Here is a 19,305-nt window from a genome sequence, read left to right on the forward strand (position 1 = left end):
CAAATTAAAAAATTTATTTGTATTACCATTAACAACTGTAAACAAGTGATAATCCAGATTTGAAGATATTTTTTTTTCACTAAGAGACCTCCGAAGAAGCAACTCAATATAACTATATGTACAAGCTTAACAAATAAAAATGAATTTGTAACGACAGACAGAACATTTTAAATACCAGTTGCAGTCTGTTAAAAATATTGTCTAATATGTTACGTTATATTCGTTCAATCATTGTGTAACTTTTAATAATGTCAGAACTTTATAAATATAGTTGAACAAACATACAGAGATGGAATGTTAGACCTATAAATATGTACATATTTATTTATTTTAATTCAGCTTCTAAAAAAGCGTCAACTACTAGACTAAAAAAAACCAGAGAAATAATGTTTTTGATTCTCATTCATCCATCATTTTTTCTTCTTCTGAAATTGTATCGTAAAAATCGAAAACAAAATGTTCATGTTTTAATACTTTCAGATTTCCAGCATTTAGTATTGAAAACTAAATTGTTAAATATGATAATACAATGCAACAAATTACTTAAACATCTTATAAATTGTTTAATTCTTTCTGTGATAATATGCCTTAATTTGCTTGGTAAGCCAAAACATGGAAACAAGTAAATTCAAATGACAGTTGTTTGATATAAAATACATGGACTATGTTGTATCAATGAGAAACAACAATTTATACCTGGTCATAACAGTCACATTTCGATCATTCAAATAGTTCAGCCATTCACTTAAATACAATTTTACAATAATTCGGATTGTCGGACCATTAAAGTATAAATATGACACGATAAAAATTCGACACTAAAGAATATCTACTCATCTTCTATGTTAAGCGTCAATGGCGCATGCTCATATCGTGGCGAAAGTTTCTGTGATGGAGATATCAAGGGAGACAACTCATATGATTTGTCCACCTCTATTGCCATGTCGACGGAGCCCAAGCCTTTATCACGAAAATCAACACGCTTTGCCGTAAAACTAGGAGATGAGTGATCTAATGTATGTTTTTGTTTTAAGCTACTTCCTCTAGATTTAGAAGGCACAATTCCGTTATGTCTATGTAAATCGTTTGATATCGTTACTGAGCTGTTTGGAGGGGCTGATGGATCATCATCGCCCATACAGTCATAATTATTATTGCTAAAACAATGCCAAGAAGATTCCGTACTTTGTCCTTGTTCAGACTGAGATAACCTATTGAGACGACACATTTTGTCCTCTCCAGTTACCCAATATGTAAGGACTTCTCCTTTTCCCTGAAAGCAAAGCAAAAATAATATATCAATATTCATTACCTTAACAGTTTTAAAAACAAATGATATGTGAATTAAAACACACATTTTGTTTTAATATATGTATTAAAACACACATTTTGTTTTAATATATGTTTTTGTTTAGTGAGCACTGTATTTTATTTTATCTTAATACTCTTTTTCAAATTCTAAATTGGACACACTTTTGTGTACATGTTTATTTTCAGTAAGAGTGTAACCAATTATTTTTCAAGCTCTCATGTAATTTTATGAACGAAAAGTGAAATGCTTTATATGGGTTGCAGTTAGTTCGCAATATATCAACCGAAATCAAAGTTCGAAACATACGTCATATTACATTTCAGATAACTCCTGTTTTAATTCAAACAAATAAACGATTATTGCGCGGTACGATATTGTGGTGTTAATTTAAAATACAAATTAATTCACACATTACTATACCTTCATTGAAACAAGTCCTCTCTCTTCTACAGTGTATCCATCAAGTTCATCCAGATACTTTTTGCATTGAAACGAACAGTGGATTTTTAGAGCTAAAAAAGTCAAATCTATTATTTATTGCATTTTATGTTGTTTACAAGACGACTTTCGATGAGATAATTATGTAACTTGTCCTTTTTCTCAATAATTTGGTAATTGTCTACTGTTGATTGAAATTCTGTGGTACGGTGATTCATGATAAATTTTTATTGCTGCCGTCTAGTTGACTAAATGACCGTGATTATTTATTTACTAAGTGAGCCGCTAGGGTTTCCTTATTTTACTGTAAGTAAGGAGAATTATAAGCAATCAGAACCTACAAAAAACAAATGACATGTCGTATTGTCGTATTGCCTTGCGATCAAAGCCCACAATAAATAGATATAAGAAGATGTGGTATGAGTGCCAATGAGACAAATCTCCATGCAAGTCACAATTTGTAAAAGTAAACCATTATAGGTCAAAGTACGGCCTTCAACACGGAGCCTTGGCTCACACCGAACAGCAAGCTATAAAGGGCCCCAAAAATGACTAGAGTAAAACCATTAACTTCTGAAATACTAGTAAATGAAATGAAGTTTGAAATAGGTTTTTTAATATTCCTCAATTTGCGGATTTATAAAAATTCAGATATTTTGCTTATAGTCAGTCAGATGTGTTCGTTCAATTTTTTTCAGACTCTTCAATATTTATTTCAAAATTTTGAAGTCATATTAACACTAATGAACACTTTGATGTAACATAATATTTATACTAAACGCAAGCAGAGTATCTTACTTGCTGATTTAACCAGAATTTGTCGCAATTTATCGAAAAACTAAATAAATAGAGGCAACAATAGTATACCGGTATTCAAAAGTCATAAATCGATTGAGAGGAAACAAATCCGGGTAACAAACTAAAACAGAGGGAAACACATTAACTATAAGAGGAAAACAAAGGAACAACAGGAATACTGAAGTGCAACAAAAACAAACGCCAACATACATAGAAACGAACTATTTGATAACAACTGCCATATTTCTGACTTGGTACAGGACATTTTAAGAAAAAATGGTGGGTTGAACCTGGTTTAATGGCTAGCCGAACCTCCCGCTTTATGACAATGTTAAAAAATATCGCTAAAATGACAACACTACGTGACAGAAATATAGCACAAACACATAATATAATAGTCGACACGACATGCAAACCGCAGAACAACTACGAACATATTCCATCAACGAAACACACCACAGGAAATCACAAACAGTGACGCTTTTACGTAACTAACATTCCATCTCGAACTTTATACAATTATTTTCACAATACTGGTCCAAACAATTTTCATGACAATGATGTTAAGGAAAGGCAATTTTATAATTATTTGGACTACAAACGATAAGACATAACAGATTATCCAACCGAAACCATAACAGAAACATAAAAAATAAATACATGAATGTTGGATGTACAAAATACCGAAACACGTCGTATAGCAATGCAAATTTACAATCGGTATAACAGTCATATTCGGGAATATGACAATAATGGTATTGAAGGGCAATTTTATAATTATTTGGACAACAAACGATAAGACATAACACATTAAGCAACCGAAACAAGAGCCAGATCACGTAAAAAAGGTCGAAGCACTAACGTAAGTACGTCAACTAGAAGATTGATTCACTCGTGATTGCAAATGAAAAACCCTTTTTAGTGATTATAACAGTTAAGGGTGGATTTATTTTGACGAACAATACATGTGATAGTTATAATGCTTCCCAAAGAAATCCAGAAAAGTAATCATGCATTTCAATTTTAAAGGGAAACTTCATACTAAAATTTACGACAAAAAACGATTTTTCATTCCCTATTGTTAATTTTCCTTTTTTAGACGGCGATGTTCCTTTGGCTCTATCATAAGGTGTTTATATATCCCAACTCGTTCATTATGCCGGTGTGTTTAGTGATGTCATAGATTTTAACGAACGTAATCAATGCATCACTGGTAAATTATTAAGTCAGGGATTTCGTTACCATAAATTACTTAAAATTTTTATTAAATTCTTTCATAGATACAACGATTTGATTAGTAAATTTGTAAAATTATTAAAAACGGTATTTCACATTCTAAATTTTACGGTAATATTGTACTAAAAGCGCGGAAATCACTATGTGATCCGTGTAAACTCATCGAACCTTTAAACAAACTTATTAGTAAAGGTTATCTTACCAATGTTGTAATTAGATCTTTGAATATAGTTTACATTGGCACAAATATCGATCTTGTCATCAGCAAATTAAAACATAACTATATTTGTATTCTTTTCAAACGGGATGTATAAAGACACACCCACGTTCATTTTTATCTATTAAGAGGTCAACTCCTAACTATCATACTGCCTGTCGATACATTTATTTTTGGCATTGCACAAGTCATGTCTTTTTTGACTGTCCATGACGTTAAAATACTAAATCCCTGGGATGTATTTTAGTTGATTTTAGTCTCTGATGCATGATTTTTTATTAATATTGTTTTTGGCTTTTAACTCGCTGTCAGTAACTGCGAGTACTCTCAAATCGTACTTTCTTGTTAATTTGACCTGTTGATACTATTTGTAATGCTTTTTTGTTATTTAATGTTTACTTATTCAGGGTTAAATCTGGTCAATATACCAGCTTTGATAAGCGTTTGGTATAACTATACATTTTCACTTCACCAAACTATGAACATCAAAATTATTTTTTTTGTAAAATATTTCCTTTCTCCTTTTAAACTGTATACCTTACAACAAAATTATTTTCATTTACCTGTGTATAATATTATTGTAAATGGCGGATTTTTGTTTAAGGTTACTGTTGTTTTTCTGAAATTGTTTAACATTTCACAGCGGTATATTACTGTTACTTTAATATTATTCATCCCTTATTTTATTGATTTTGTATTTACATTGTATCATAGATCAAATTTATTCGTTCAGTTTATGTTCACTTGTGTTAATATTTCTTTTGATTGAGTTAAGCCATTTCAATTGATATTTTATATCATACCAAATCTTCTTATATCTATGTGATATATATATAGACAATAAGCAAGTAGTGTAGTTGAATTTTGCTGCCAAAACCAGACTCAGCTATCGAAAGATGTAAGTCCAGAAAGGAAATATACACTGTTGTATCCGCAATGTTTTCTTTATGCATAACTAAGATGGATGAGCTGTACATTAGTTTTCGGTCTAATCATTATTCAAAGAAAGTACATCATCTAAAGAGCAGAAGTTAAAATTAAAGGACTAAGCTATAAACATTTTGTTTTCCTTTTTTTTTGTATTAACACATGAAACAATATTCTTCATAACAGTTGACAACAAGGATCAATACACAAAACAAAATTTGTTAACCGGATTCAACGACTACATATTCGATAAAAAACTGAAACTTTCTATCAACATCTATCGCCAAGTACGTTTTACTGAAATCGGGGTTGTTTCCTGACTTTTTTGTGTGTGCATTTTCCTCAAATATTATGCTCTCTACTTTCTCTAATAAATAAACAAGAATGTGCTAGTATTCTTTTCTAGTTGTTAATGTCTTTACGGAGGAGAATAGTGAAAATATAGGAAAAAAGTGATGCAGATACGGAAATGAACGAAAGACAAAGGACTATACCGTTTAGTCAACCAAGACAATAAAGTCCTCTTAAACTGGTTTTACAGTATGTTCTAATGCTGTGCTGTAACACCAAGGTACCACGATAGGAGAGGGTGGAACGCCTAAAAACATGTTTAAGACCGCCAGATTCGTGAATAGCTGTCTGATGGAAAATCATACCACATCTCTTTATTTTTATACTCAAAAGTCTCGATACCAGCCGAGGACAAATTCAAAATGACCCAACATATTTGAATATTTGATAGATAAGAGACAACCAAAAGATACAATTCCTAAATTACAGCAGACCTCTGACATTTGTTTGTTTCAGTGTTTATATCTTATTTACAATGGTTTTTGGTTGCGATTCTCTCGTTGCCTTAAAAAACTAAAAATATGTTCTACGAGTTGGTTACAGTTTTTTTTTACTTACGTTCGCCTGTGGATTCCATTCTAGAAGTTGTATTGACTGTGTCACCAAATAAACAATATCTGGGCATTTTGTGTCCTACAACTCCGGCGACACAAGACCCAGAGTGTATACCAATACGAAGTTTGAGCACATCGTTAGGTCGGTGTCTTATCTTTGACTGTTTGATAGCTTTTAACAAATGTAATGACATTGAAGCTATTTCACCGGCGTGATTTATTCCGTTCCTTTTAGGGAGACCTGAGACCACCATATAAGCATCACCAATAGTTTCCACTTTATAAACATCGTAACTTTCAATAATAGAGTCAAATAATGTGTATAAGTCATTCAGTAAATTAACAACCTATAAGATATAAAATAAAGATTAAGGCAAACCTCCTTTTGCCATCTCAACGCAAACTAAACATTATGCAAATATTCTGAACATATAGTTGATTATCAATGTTTAACTTTTGGCTATAGTTATAGAATCATTTGAGTGGAAAGCAGTGTTATATCTATCCTAGAAGGATCTAGTGCGTACACATAGGACCATATGCTTATGTACTTCTTCGATCGTCCTATAGTCTGATGGTTTGACCGCTTTTTTATGTTTTTATGACCTGGTTACGATATAGGGTAGCATTAAGTTTTTTGTCTTGTGTACGTACGTGCATGAGTTCGTGCATGCATTGGTCTGTTCGTCCGTCCATTAGACCGTTAGTTTATTTTGTTACGGTAGTTTACAATAAAGTTTTGGTACATCAACTTTAAACTTAGTACACGTGTTCATTATGAAGTTAATCTTTTAAAATTATATGACAAACTACGCTTTTGAGCCGGTGTTCGTGGTTCACTTCATATGGGCATTAGATACTGCGAACGGGGCATGGTGTCAAATCGACACATATTGTTGTTCCCATCTATTTTAGAAATTGAAACTTTTAACCAATAAAGTACTCAGAAAAAATGTGCATTTAAAGTGACAGACACTTTATAAGGATTTAAAAGTAATTGATTATATATATATCCAAGAAAGCAGATAATTACTTTAGTAGTTAAGAATTACTATTACCGCGATTTTGTGTATCTTTGCTTTATTCTTTTTTTTGTGATAATTTTTCATATCATGATACTCACTTTAGATAGAAAATTATTGCTAGAAACTAAGGGCGCACGTCCGTTGTCAATGTAAACATCAACGACGTCATAGACAAAATAGCGATAAACAGATTATCAATGGTCTTTCAAACTCAAGAATATTTCTCAGCCACATCTCTTTTCTAAGCTGTCGTCCTTCGATTAGATTGCAGCTGAGCAACAACCTCTCGTTTGAAAAACCATCGATATTCAATGAATACCACAACTTTTACCCAGAAAATCACACATTGTTGTTAATATAATGGAATTATATGCGACTGTCATAAAAGTGAGAGGTTTAGCCAGCTATAAAACTAGGTTTAATCCACAAATTTCTACATAAGGAAATGCCTGTACCAAGTCAGGAATATGACAGTTGTTTTCCAGTCGTTCGATGTGTTTGAGCTTTTGATTTTGCCATTGATAAAGGACTTTCCGTTTTGAATTTTCCTTGGAGTTCGGTATTTTTGTTATTTTACTTTTCACTGTCTGTGAAAGGTAAATTTTCGAATTTCAGTCTAATTTCATTTTATGCATCTGGGAGTTTTCATACAATGATATCTCTTAGTTCATTTTTGGAATAAAACACAACTAAACAAAACTGCAGATTTATTCGTGAAGATGTGCTTTAAAACACAAAACTATAATACAATGCATTATGAATTTCATGTGTCCGAAGCGCTTTTTTTTATTTACCTTCATCAAGAAGGCTCAATGCCGAATATTTAAAAGCTAAGGATGTATAAAAACCGAAACAGTTAAAGAGTTATTTGACAAAAAAGGACATAAAAATGATAGTTAAATCCATCTAAGGTCATCTGTGCCTGAGGGAGTTGACACCTTAGTTTCGTAATCATTTCTAAATTTATCAACGGACAATTTTAAAGATCAAGACAGTTAACTAGCTAAAGTCCCATATGCAAGCAAATAACCCAACATGGAAGGTATAATCAATAAAATATGCATAATTGCGAATTATTATTATTTTGTATAATTCCAAATATCTCGGTCTTTTCGTTATATTTGATATTCATGCAACTTTCCTATTATTATCAATGAAGTTTCTAGCAAAACTTAAAATAATACCACCAAAATTTGATTTTGTAAAATATTAGTATAGTCTGCAGACCCATCTGGTCTGGTTCGACTAAAGCCCCTGCTATATGAGCATCCGTATAAAGAGTAGGATTGTACTTGGTAAGTTCAAATACCAATATGGTCTTGAAATTTATCTAAGTAAATTAATTTAAGAAGTTTGAGTTATTTCTCTTGTTATAGATTTACTGCCGGTAATATTTATTAAACAATCTCTATGGTACATTATGTTTTGAGTCCTTAGACTGAGGTTTCGTTCAACTTCGTATCCATTTGGCTTTTCAACTTCGTATTGATTTGACCTTCTTACTGCTTTAGTTCGAGTGCCACTTATGAGTCTTCTGTAGACGAAACGGTATTCTGTGTTCACATGAATTGATGTGGTCATAATTATAAATTAACTGTTAACAAAACTTTAAATTTTTCGAAACACTTAAGATCTTCTACCCAAGGAAAAGACTACCGTAGCGGCATTTGGTAATACCATTTGAACTATTGGGTCCTCAATGCTCTTCAACGTCGTGATTTATTTGACATATTCTAACTCGTTTGAAAAGAGCGTCACGGATTAGTCTTTTGTAGACGAAACACGCGTCTGTCGTACAAAATTTTAAGCCTTTTATTTTTTCGAAAAAATAAGGATTTTCTACCAAATACATAGACTACTAAAGCTGCATTCGGCAATACTATTTGAACTATTGGGTCCTCAATGCTCTTCAACGTCGTACTTTATTTGGTCTTTTTAACTCTTTTGAATCGAGCGCCACTGATTAGTCTTTTGTGGACGAAACACGTGTCTGGCGTACAAAAATTTAAGCCTGTTATCTATGATGAGTATTATATACAACCACTGGGTAGATGCCAATGCTTGTTGAGGTTTTCTTTTCGATGGTATCACTAGCTCAGTAGTCAGGACGTCTGTGTTTACATGCATTATCATTGATATGGTCTTTATTATGAAATAACTGTTTACAAAACTTTTAAATTTTCGAAACACTAAGGATTTTGTACCCCAGGAATAGACTACCTGAGGTGTATTTGGTTTAAACCACAAATTTCACTCTCAGTATAAACATACATATGCAACTGGAATAGTTTTAACATTGTAGGGTCTTAATATATGTTAAATAAATACATTTCGTGTTCAGGAAAGTCAAAACTGTCCTCAATTTTGATGTGCTATTATTTCATACCTGAACAAGATGGTAAAATAAACAAACACCTGAACTTCTTTTGGAATTATTCACTCAGTAATACTGTAAAAACCACCTCAATGTGCAGAAATCTATTACATGTATCCCTCTATTGTCCATACCAATCAATTACATTTCCATACAGCTTTTAAAATCGCACAGGTTTGTCTATGCTCAGAGTTAATGTCTTTGTTTATTCACGACTATGTTTGCCGAAGAGTTATGATGAAAATAAAAAAAAGTAAATGCGATTTGGTCGCCAATCCACGAGGATGTTAACAACTTAATAAGTTTCAATGTAAACGCGGCCTATGTCTTATAGGTTTTAATTTTCATTGAATGGATACACTAGTCCAGTAAAGATGACTAAATGTAAATCATGAACGTATGCATTTGTACTTCTTCTACCATATTATTATTGATAAACCCTCAGAATATCAATATTAAAATTAATCAACTAGGAAAATACGTTACCTGAAATGGTGTACTTTCAGATGACAAAGCAGTAAATCCACATATATCACTGAAGTATATTGTCACAGAATCAAATGATTCTGCCTCTACTTCCTTTCCTCTTTTTAACTGCTCTGCTACCAACCTAAATGACGAACAATGTGTATGTCAGTGTCTGTTATATTTACAAGATGATAATCATGTCAGGCTATGTTTAAGATACTGTGTTTCCTTTTTGATTTGAAATCCTAATTTAATCAGGATGGTGGCCATACCACCATGTATAGTAGGTAATCGTTATGTATTTGGTTTTGTTTTTGCTGACTGAAGTCTTGTTTATATATCATATCGGTATTTGTTTAACAATCTGGACCGATAGACTTAATAAGAAAATTACAGAGTACAATGTAAATAAACATCTGAGAGTATTAACACTAAACGTGGCCTAAACAGAACTACACTGAAATTTCATGCGTATGAAATTATAAGCCTGGTATCTAAGATATCAAAGGTTCTTTGATAAGTTTTTATTAAAGGCAGTTTGGAAAATTCACGTAATTTAGTAAAGTTACATGCTGGTGAATAAGAATTGTATTCATCGTAAACTATCTTACTTAGGTAACATCTGATGAAGTAATTCCTCAGTTTTCTTCTTTTCTTCAATCAGCTGATCTGTTCTTTCATCAACAAGCACTTCTAAGTTGCTGGCATATTTTTCCATTATTGCTATCATATTATCTAAGATATTAGCTTTCCTAGAAAGAAAAATTTAAACGACGTTCATTAATAAATGATGTTGCCGTTTTCAAATGACTAAAATTCTAGGAATAAAATATTGGTCTTCAGCGTGCTCCAGAAACACATCCTGTGCGCAAAGCAAATAAACCTATCGTACGTTTTTCCCCTCATTTTAACAAAAACACAGGGTATACTCACTCGCATTAAATATGCTATGGATATCTGAGAATACACGTAATATTTATAGACAATAGTTAAGCAGCCATCAATTAAAAAATAAGATTACATTTATATTTTTAACTTACACCTGGTTAAATCGCTGAAATTATCTTGTTAAAAAAGACTTTACGACCTTCAACAATGAGCAAATCCAAATTGTAAAGTAAGCTTTAAAAGGATCCGATATGAAAATATGTGAAACATTTCCAAAGAAAAAAACCAACGACCTGAAAACTCGGTTAATATGTTTTTCTCAAACTTTGCAACCATAACCGAAAATTTATTATAAATTTAAATTTATGGGAAGTTGCCCTTTTAAAAACAGAGTTTACTATATTGACGGATGCCACCAGTGTAGCAAAATCTGATTCAACTTCCGGAGAACCTGATACCACCTCGAGTTTTCGATGGGGTTCGAGTTGCTCAGTCTTTATTTTTTGTATGTAGTGTTTTGTGGACTTGTTTGTCATTTCGCCGTTTTAATAACTCAATTTTAAGACGAAGTATCTATGATACACTATAAGTACTGACAAGATGTTTTCTGCTTTGTATCGATCTGATGAGTTAAGCCCGTTTCAACTGATTTTTATAGTTTGTTCTTATGTTGTACTGTTACACCCATGTCCCTGGTTAGGGGGGTTTGTGACAATAAACAAATTAAAACCATCACATTCTATATGTGCCTGCCCCAAGTCAGGAGCCTGTAGTTCAGTGGTTGTTGTTGGTTCATGTCTGTCATATTTGTTTAATCGTTAATTGATCTGTTGTTAATTAGGCCTTTAGTTTTCATATTTTTCATGTCGGGGCCTTTTAAAACCGACTATACGGTATATGCTCTTCTCATTGTTGAAGGCCGTACGGTTGCGTATGACTAGTTACATCCACTTCATTTGAACTTTGGTGGACAGTTGTATCATTGTCAATGATACCACACCTCCTTATTTTTATATTGAACATGATACTATAATTGACAATGATTTCGCTGTGTAAATGGCGTTGGAACGCTATATAAACTGCTCGTCAAGTCGCGGGAGGTAGATATGAAATTCAGAGGAAAAGGGGGATTTAATGTTTTGTTCACTATCACGTGGGATAGTTTCAAACAGTTGAATTTTGATTAAGCTATCAATTTTTTTATCCCGTAAAATAATTTGTATACATGTATATACATTGCTAATTGATGGTCTTCTCCTATAAAATAAAAATAACATTGTTAAATTTTGAACTCAATCATTGACTCCTTTAAGGTAAAACAAAATGATTTTTTTATCTTCGAATTCAGTTTTGAATGTATATGAATTTAAATCTCTTTCAGGTAAGGTTTATACATCTTAAGTCATTACTATAAACAAAACACCAATTTGAAAAAAACAGCGATGCCTTTGAAAAACTTGGATCTGTTGTTTAATAGTACAAGAATGTTCATATTTACCTCGACAATAGGTTTCAGTAAATATAACATTAACGTGTTCATAAGGTGTTATCCAACTTATTTTGATTTCTAAATTCATGATGTCCGTTAAAACACTGTCACATCATAAACAATTTATTTTTCCTTAACCAGACGACATGATCAAAGTCGTGAAATGCCTATTGTTCCTTACTCACATTCCTTTCTGCAATGATTTCAATCTCGTCCGTATAGTTTTCAAATCCGGACGTCTTTCCGGAACCTCATCCCAGCAATCTTTAATGACTTCCGTAACGAACTTTGGGGCTGTATCTAGTTCAGCTAGACGTGGACGGAAAGGAATGTCACCATCATTATCTCTCACTTTAGTTATAATATCTAAAAACAAAAGAAGCACATCATACTTCATTACTTCAACAGAGTATGACATTACATTGTCTGATAATATCTAACTGAAGTAATAAGAACTCTTTATTGATGTGCTTTGAAATATAATTTTTTTCGATGAAACTGATTTTTATGAGCCAAGCATCGCATGAAGGGCAGAACATGTGTACGCTTCTAGAGTCCCATTGATTTGATGGCAGTTTTCAGGGGAGTTAGGGACCCCAAGGGTCGAATAGGGCGTATAGATATGGTCATTTCTAGAGTTCCCCTGATCCGGCAGTAAACCGGAAAATGCGAAAAATTGGGAAAAATCGTCATTAAAGGGCCATGACTTCAATAAGGAGTCAATTGAAGATTTCGGTCATGTTTGATCTTGACCTATTGACCATTTTGGCTGTTTAAAGTTTCTTTCTATCTTTTATTGTTTTTAAGATATAAGGCAAAAACGAATAAAATTGGTAAAAATCGTCATTAAAGAGTAATAACTCCAATAAAGAGTCGTCTGATAATTTCAGCCATGCTGACTTATTCGTTTATCTTGTCTTGCTGATCATTTATCTAATGAAAATTTCTCTGTATCTATTATAGTTTTCAAAAGAAAAGATAAACATGACAAAATGACTAAATTTGATTTTAAAAGCAATAACTCCTATAAGAAGTCGTCTGACAGTTTTGACGTAAATAGAAAGCTGGTAGATCTCAACATTTTCAGCATATCTGCTCCTGTCAGATTTTCTCTTTTCATAGCGGTATTCAAGATACTTAACAGACAAAACATTCATTTTACCCCTATGTTCTTTTTTTTAAGCCATGTCGGCAATCTTGGTTGACAGACGGGGTCATCGGAATCTTTTTTTAAACTACATACCCCAATAATGATGGTGGCCAAGTTTTGTCAAATTTGGCCCAGTAGTTTCAGAGAAGAAGATTTTTGTAAAAGTTTACGGACGACGACGGTCGATGGACGCCAAGTGATGAGAAAAGCTCACTTTGCCTTTCGGCCAGGTGATCTAATAAGGAGATGTGGTATGATTGCCATTGAGACAAGTATCCACCAGAGTTCAAATTAAGGTCACTTGAACACTTCTTGTCAAAATTTATTTAAAATGCACAGCTTTTGCAAACATCTTATGAAATATAAGATGTTTGCAAAAGCTGAGCATTAACAGTGGTTGTTAGGTCAGCTTATATTATCAAAAGTGGAAGAATAAGTTTTCTCTAATGTGTTTTATTTGAAAATTAGAAAAGGTGTTTGATAATCGTCTCACTCTATCATCAGAATCTCCGTTGTTTAGTTCATAAAGAAACACATTAGTTTGTACACAACAAAAAATGCACTTTTTACAGTTTTTTTGTCAGTAAAGCATGTATTGCAATAAAAATACTACCTTGTGGAGACATGTCCATGTCGCCATATGGTCCCTTACGACCGTGAGTTTCATAAAGTATGATGGCAAAGGAATAAATATCGCCTTCTGGTGTACCACATCGGGGTCTCTTGTCCATACTAAGCAGTTCAGGAGCACACCATAAAAGATCTAGACATGAATTAAGATTTATATAGTTAAAGAATCTAGTGAAATGTTCGATGTGTTATTTGTAAATTAAGTACATTTCAAATCAAGTTAAAGTTCCATAATTATGCTGTCTTTCAGATCAAAACCGTTATCCGTTTCAAGCTCTCAATACATTCCATATTTCCTATGCTTTCCATTATTTTTATTTTTGGCCATATGTGGTCAAGTTGAAAAAAATACTTTTGTACTATGCTGTAATAACTAGCGTCGCTCTTTTGGTGCTTCATGTGGAAAACAAAGTGCTAATCTTTATAACGTCTTCGTGTTAAATCTTTGTTTTAATTAGTTTCAAATTGATTGCATGTCGTCGAGTGGAGGAGTACAAAAAAGAAATTTGAGTGGAGGAGTACAAATAAGAAATTTAGATACCTACATGTATGTAATGAACTGATATTGTTTATAACGGAATTACATTTAAAATTAACCTTCAATCTTTTTGATTTAACAGTGGTTGTTATGTCATTGCGACTTATTGATAGAGGTCACGATTTAACAGTGGTTGTAGGTCATTGGGAATTATTGATAAAGGTTATGATTTAACTGTGGTTGTTAGGTCATTGCAACTAGTAATTTCTGGACTAGCATCAATTCCTATATCTATAGTTTTAAATAATACTAAAATGTTTCTTTTATTATCATTTCTTAGGATATTGCACAAGATCGTGTTTTTTACACTGTTTATCCCTTAGCTGTAAAAAAATTACTCTAAATTATAGCCGCCGATATCATAGTGTAGAAACCATTATTCCAATATGAGCAGGTTAAGTACATCAAGCTTTCTTCCAAAAAATGTGAGTATTTTGTTTATATGGTATCATTTATTGTTTTTCTTGTAGCTTTGTTTTTGTTTTTGCTTTTTATTTAACTGATTTCAAAGAAATTCTCAACTGTTTTTGTTTTTATTCAACGCTCTTATATGTACAGTTTTGTATGCTGTTCTTTTGAATAACTACTATTAACATGTAGCTATCTATAGAATATTTAATGTTAACATGTAGCTATCTATAGAATATTTAATGTTTACATGTAGCTATGTATAGAATATTTAATGTTAACCTGTTGCTATCTTTAGAATATTCAATGTTAACATGTAGCTATGTATAGATTTGCTTTCTCATTAGATGTTTTAACATGTAGCTTTCTATAGATTTGCTTTCTCATTTAATTTTAGCATGTAGCTTTAGATAGATTTGCTGTCTCATTTAATGTTAACATGTAGCTATTGTCATATCTATCATCATGTCTATAAACATGATCAATATAATCCAACAGTTCTCATGGTACTCTGACCACACACAGACTCTTAACTGCTTCACACGTGTTATCTGTATTAGTAATGTTTATTGTTGTAATATAATATCTTGATGTGAAGCTTGTAATAAAGTGTAGTTTGAAATATGTCTTGAATGAAAACAGACCTATATATATGCCCCATGCTAGAATATAACATGGTGTCAGATGTGGGATACAGGTGAGAAACAGACTGTGACGATACATTAACTGAACTAAAGAAAACCGTAAAGGACGGGTGGCCCGAGAGCAAGTCCGAAATAAACAACAAAATCAAACCATATTGGGACTACAGAGAAGAAATTCATGAAGCACAAGGATTAGTGTTCAAAGGAGAAAAAAATCGTAGTTCCGTTTGCTTTAAGAAAAGAAATCTTGCAGAGAATTCACGAGGGACACCAAGGAAAAGAAAGGTGTAAAAACAGAGCAAGGGATGTTTTGTTCTGGCCGGCTATGTCAAAACAGATAGAAGACGTGGTTCAAAGGTGTGACATTTGCAAGCGTTTTCAAAACTCAAATGCGATGGAGCCGATGGTTAAAACCGAATTACCGTTGCGACCGTGGGAGAAAGTAGCCACAGACGTGTTTGACTTTAAAAACAGACAGTATTTGTTAATTATGGATTACTATCCAAAGTTCTTTGAAGTGTGTATGCTGAACAATTTGACTAGTGACACAGTCATAATGAACATAAAGTCCATATTTGCCCGACATGGCATTCCGGAAGTACTTGTACATGACAATGCAAGGTATTATACAAGTTCAAAATTCCAAGAGTTCGCAAAATCTTGGGAATTTAAACATATTACGTCGAGTCCGAGATACCAACAAAGCAATGAATTAGCGGAAAGGACAGTTCAAACCGTTAAGCAGCTATTAAAGAAAGCCGAATATGAAGGAAAAGATCCGTATATGAGTATCTTGAATTTCCTAAATACTCCGTTAGACAGTGACATGCCATCGCCATCTCAACTATTGATGGGTAGCCGTTGTAAAACAAAACTACCGATAACGAAGAAGTTACTGAGAACCGAAGTTCCGGATAATGCGAAGAACACTGTTGTTAAAAAACAAGAGAAACAGAAACTGTTTTATGATAAGAAAACAAAAGAACTAACAAAATTGAACGTTAATGACAATGTATATGTTCAAAGAGAAAAGCGTTGGGAACCAGCAGTCCTTGTTAAAAAACAGACAATTCGCGTTCGTATATTGTAAAAACAGAAAACGAAAAACTATACAGAAGAAATAGAAAACATTTGATGGAAAACAAAAACAATGTCGTAATTGAAAATGACGATTTAGACACTGGGCCAATAGCGCAACCGAATACTGTACAAAACGAAGTGAAAGATAATAACCGTACGCGTAGTGGAAGAATGGGGAGAAAGCCAGAGAGACTAATTGAAAACATGAATTAATTTGTAGGAGTTAGGTTAATATTTAGATTGGGACAATTTAGTTGTAGAGACAATATTTTCATTAATTACATACACATCATTTCAACATTTCATTAATACAATTTATTTATTTAGGAAAGCAAGTTTTACATGATGCCATTTCATTTCATTTTAGTAATGAAGGTAGATGTCATATCTATCATCATGTCTATAAACATGATCAATATAATCCAACAGTTCTCACTGTACTCTGACCACACACAGACTCTTAACTGCTTTACACGTGTTATCTGTATTAGTAATATTTACTGTTGTAATATAATATCTTGATATGTAGCTTGTAAGAAAGTGTAGTTTGAAATATGTCTTGAATGAATACAGACCTATATATATATGCCCCATGCTAGAATATAACAGCTATATATAGAGTTGCTGTCTGAATTTAATATTAACTATTTATAGATTTGCTGTCTCATCAACATTTTCACCACACCTTTCTTTTTATTCATATGACATATCTGTTCCAATCTTTTTAAAGTTGTTATTTATCACTTATCCCTTTTTAACCGGATTTTTTTTTAAGAAAAAATAGTTCTATTGTCAATTGTATTGTCTGTCAACAACATATATTCACGTTTGTTTGTGCATTGTAACTGTTGTATAGAGACAGCAAAGTCTGGTTAAAAATATAAACAGTAGAGAACATAAGAAATCTAGAACATTATTTAGGTTGGATAAATGTGAAGCTGTAGGAACAACTGAGTAGGAAAGATAATAGTTTTATAGTCATTTCTCTGGTGTTAACCTTTTGTATATATTTATTGCATTAGTCACATTTGTAAAATAATGGAAATACTTTAATGTCATTTAACAAAGTCCACCACATAGAGACGATAGTTTATGGAGAGCACACAATTTCACAGGTACAAAATCACTGGCGTGGAACATACAAATACTGTGCACATCAAATTTGATAATAAAAATCACTTTTTGCTGTTTTCTTTAATAAACTCCTGATTATCTTGCATTTTAGCATAAAAATTAGTTATGCGATTCATATAAATTAAATATTTCAGAGAATTACCTTCAATAAGCAAGTGGTTTTGTACTGAATTCGGTGCTCCTCTTAAGAATGTTATTTTAAAGGGATATACAAAAGCAATATGCGAAATGATATAATGAAAAAGAGGGATATAATTATGTTAGACGTTTTGGTAGATCAGTCTTAGCTCCAGTATCTTACCATTCATTTTCTTCTCTGTTTTAATGACAACAAACAATATTTTTTTGTTCGAGAAAAGATGTATTCATTGAAGCATGCAAGTATATACGAATTGCATTTGCGCCAATTTTTTTTAAAATGCAGTATTTCCATTGCGCAACAGGGTTGTATTTCATTTGCGTCAAAAATGATTACTGCTTTTGCGCCAATTTACAGATAAGATGTAACGGAAACGTTTTAATATATAAGTTGTATCCTGAATACGATGCTCATATAAGAAATGTTTTAAAGTATCTCTCCTCTCATTAGATTAGTAAGTGAGTTCATACTCATTTCTCATACAAAACTGAGTGTCATTCAAAGGCATAAATAATTCTTTCAGAGATAAATAGAAGAGAAAATACGTCTGTAATTTTTAAGACCTCACATTTAGGAAACATTATGTTTTTGAAAAACGGAGACAAATCGTATTGATGTACGCCAAAAAAAAAAGCTGAAAAGCCAGAATCACAACATATATGAACAGGAAAACCATTATAAAAATTTTCAAAGAGAAATTAATCCATGTTTAATTTTTTCAATTTTACTTTATTACTATATGTTATTTATGATGAATATGTCATATTATGCTATAAAATCTATGTTGTAACATTATTATTAAAGCTATCATTTCAATATAAATCTATTATGTATACTATTTGACTGTATTATTGGCGCAAATGCAATATGGTTTGTGGCGCAAATGAAATTTTTTTTGTTGCGCAAATGAAATGTCAATTGGCGCAAAAGAAAATCACCGGGAAAATAATCCATACAAATAACAAATAATTTCTAAGCCATTATCATGTGATGGTGAAATAGATAAATTAAACTCATTAACATAACACTAAAACACTTAACCCTTTTTTTTTGGTCAATTATTTGAAAACATCATATCATAATTCTTGAAATATAATGTAAAAGAACAGAAATAAAAAACATAAGGTATATTCTGTGTGTGAGTCTATGTTTTTGTGTGCATCCGTTGTATGGTTGAATTTTCAAAATTTTATGAAAGAATTAAGCTTTTTTTCAAAACAAACACTTTGAAGGCATACTTTCGAAACCCTTCTGCTACCTGCTTAAAAATTTCAAATACCATTTCATTTCAGATGTGGACCGGTGAGTAGATTATACAAAGATTATTTTTTCAGAATTTTACAAAATACAAAAGAATTCAGATTACTTCAAAAAAAAAATGTTTATACAACCAACGAAAAATTGTGTCTTTTCCCCCTGATGTCAACCTTTGACATCAAACAGTCAGTTTTATAATGAAATGGTGTATTTCATACGATACCTCAGTAATTTGTTTCATTCTGTTT

General features: G+C 32.2%; 1 protein-coding gene across 1 annotated transcript in view; it reads right to left on the bottom strand.

Annotated features, from left to right (window-relative positions):
- LOC127708155 (guanylate cyclase 32E-like) overlaps positions 1-19,305 on the bottom strand; it is a 91,342-nt gene continuing 72,037 nt past the window's right edge. The window contains exons 15-21 of the mRNA XM_052212997.1: positions 13,841-13,990; positions 12,263-12,443; positions 10,312-10,452; positions 9,719-9,842; positions 5,838-6,180; positions 1,733-1,824; positions 1-1,273 (exon numbers count right to left, since the gene is read on the bottom strand). Of these exons, the coding sequence (XP_052068957.1) occupies positions 830-1,273; positions 1,733-1,824; positions 5,838-6,180; positions 9,719-9,842; positions 10,312-10,452; positions 12,263-12,443; positions 13,841-13,990 (1,475 nt within the window). The 3' untranslated portion in view covers positions 1-829. The remainder of the gene's footprint in view (positions 1,274-1,732; positions 1,825-5,837; positions 6,181-9,718; positions 9,843-10,311; positions 10,453-12,262; positions 12,444-13,840; positions 13,991-19,305) is intronic.

The sequence above is a fragment of the Mytilus californianus genome, unplaced genomic scaffold (genome assembly GCF_021869535.1).
Source record: "Mytilus californianus isolate M0D057914Y unplaced genomic scaffold, xbMytCali1.0.p SCAF_7, whole genome shotgun sequence".
NCBI lineage: Eukaryota > Metazoa > Mollusca > Bivalvia > Mytilida > Mytilidae > Mytilus > Mytilus californianus.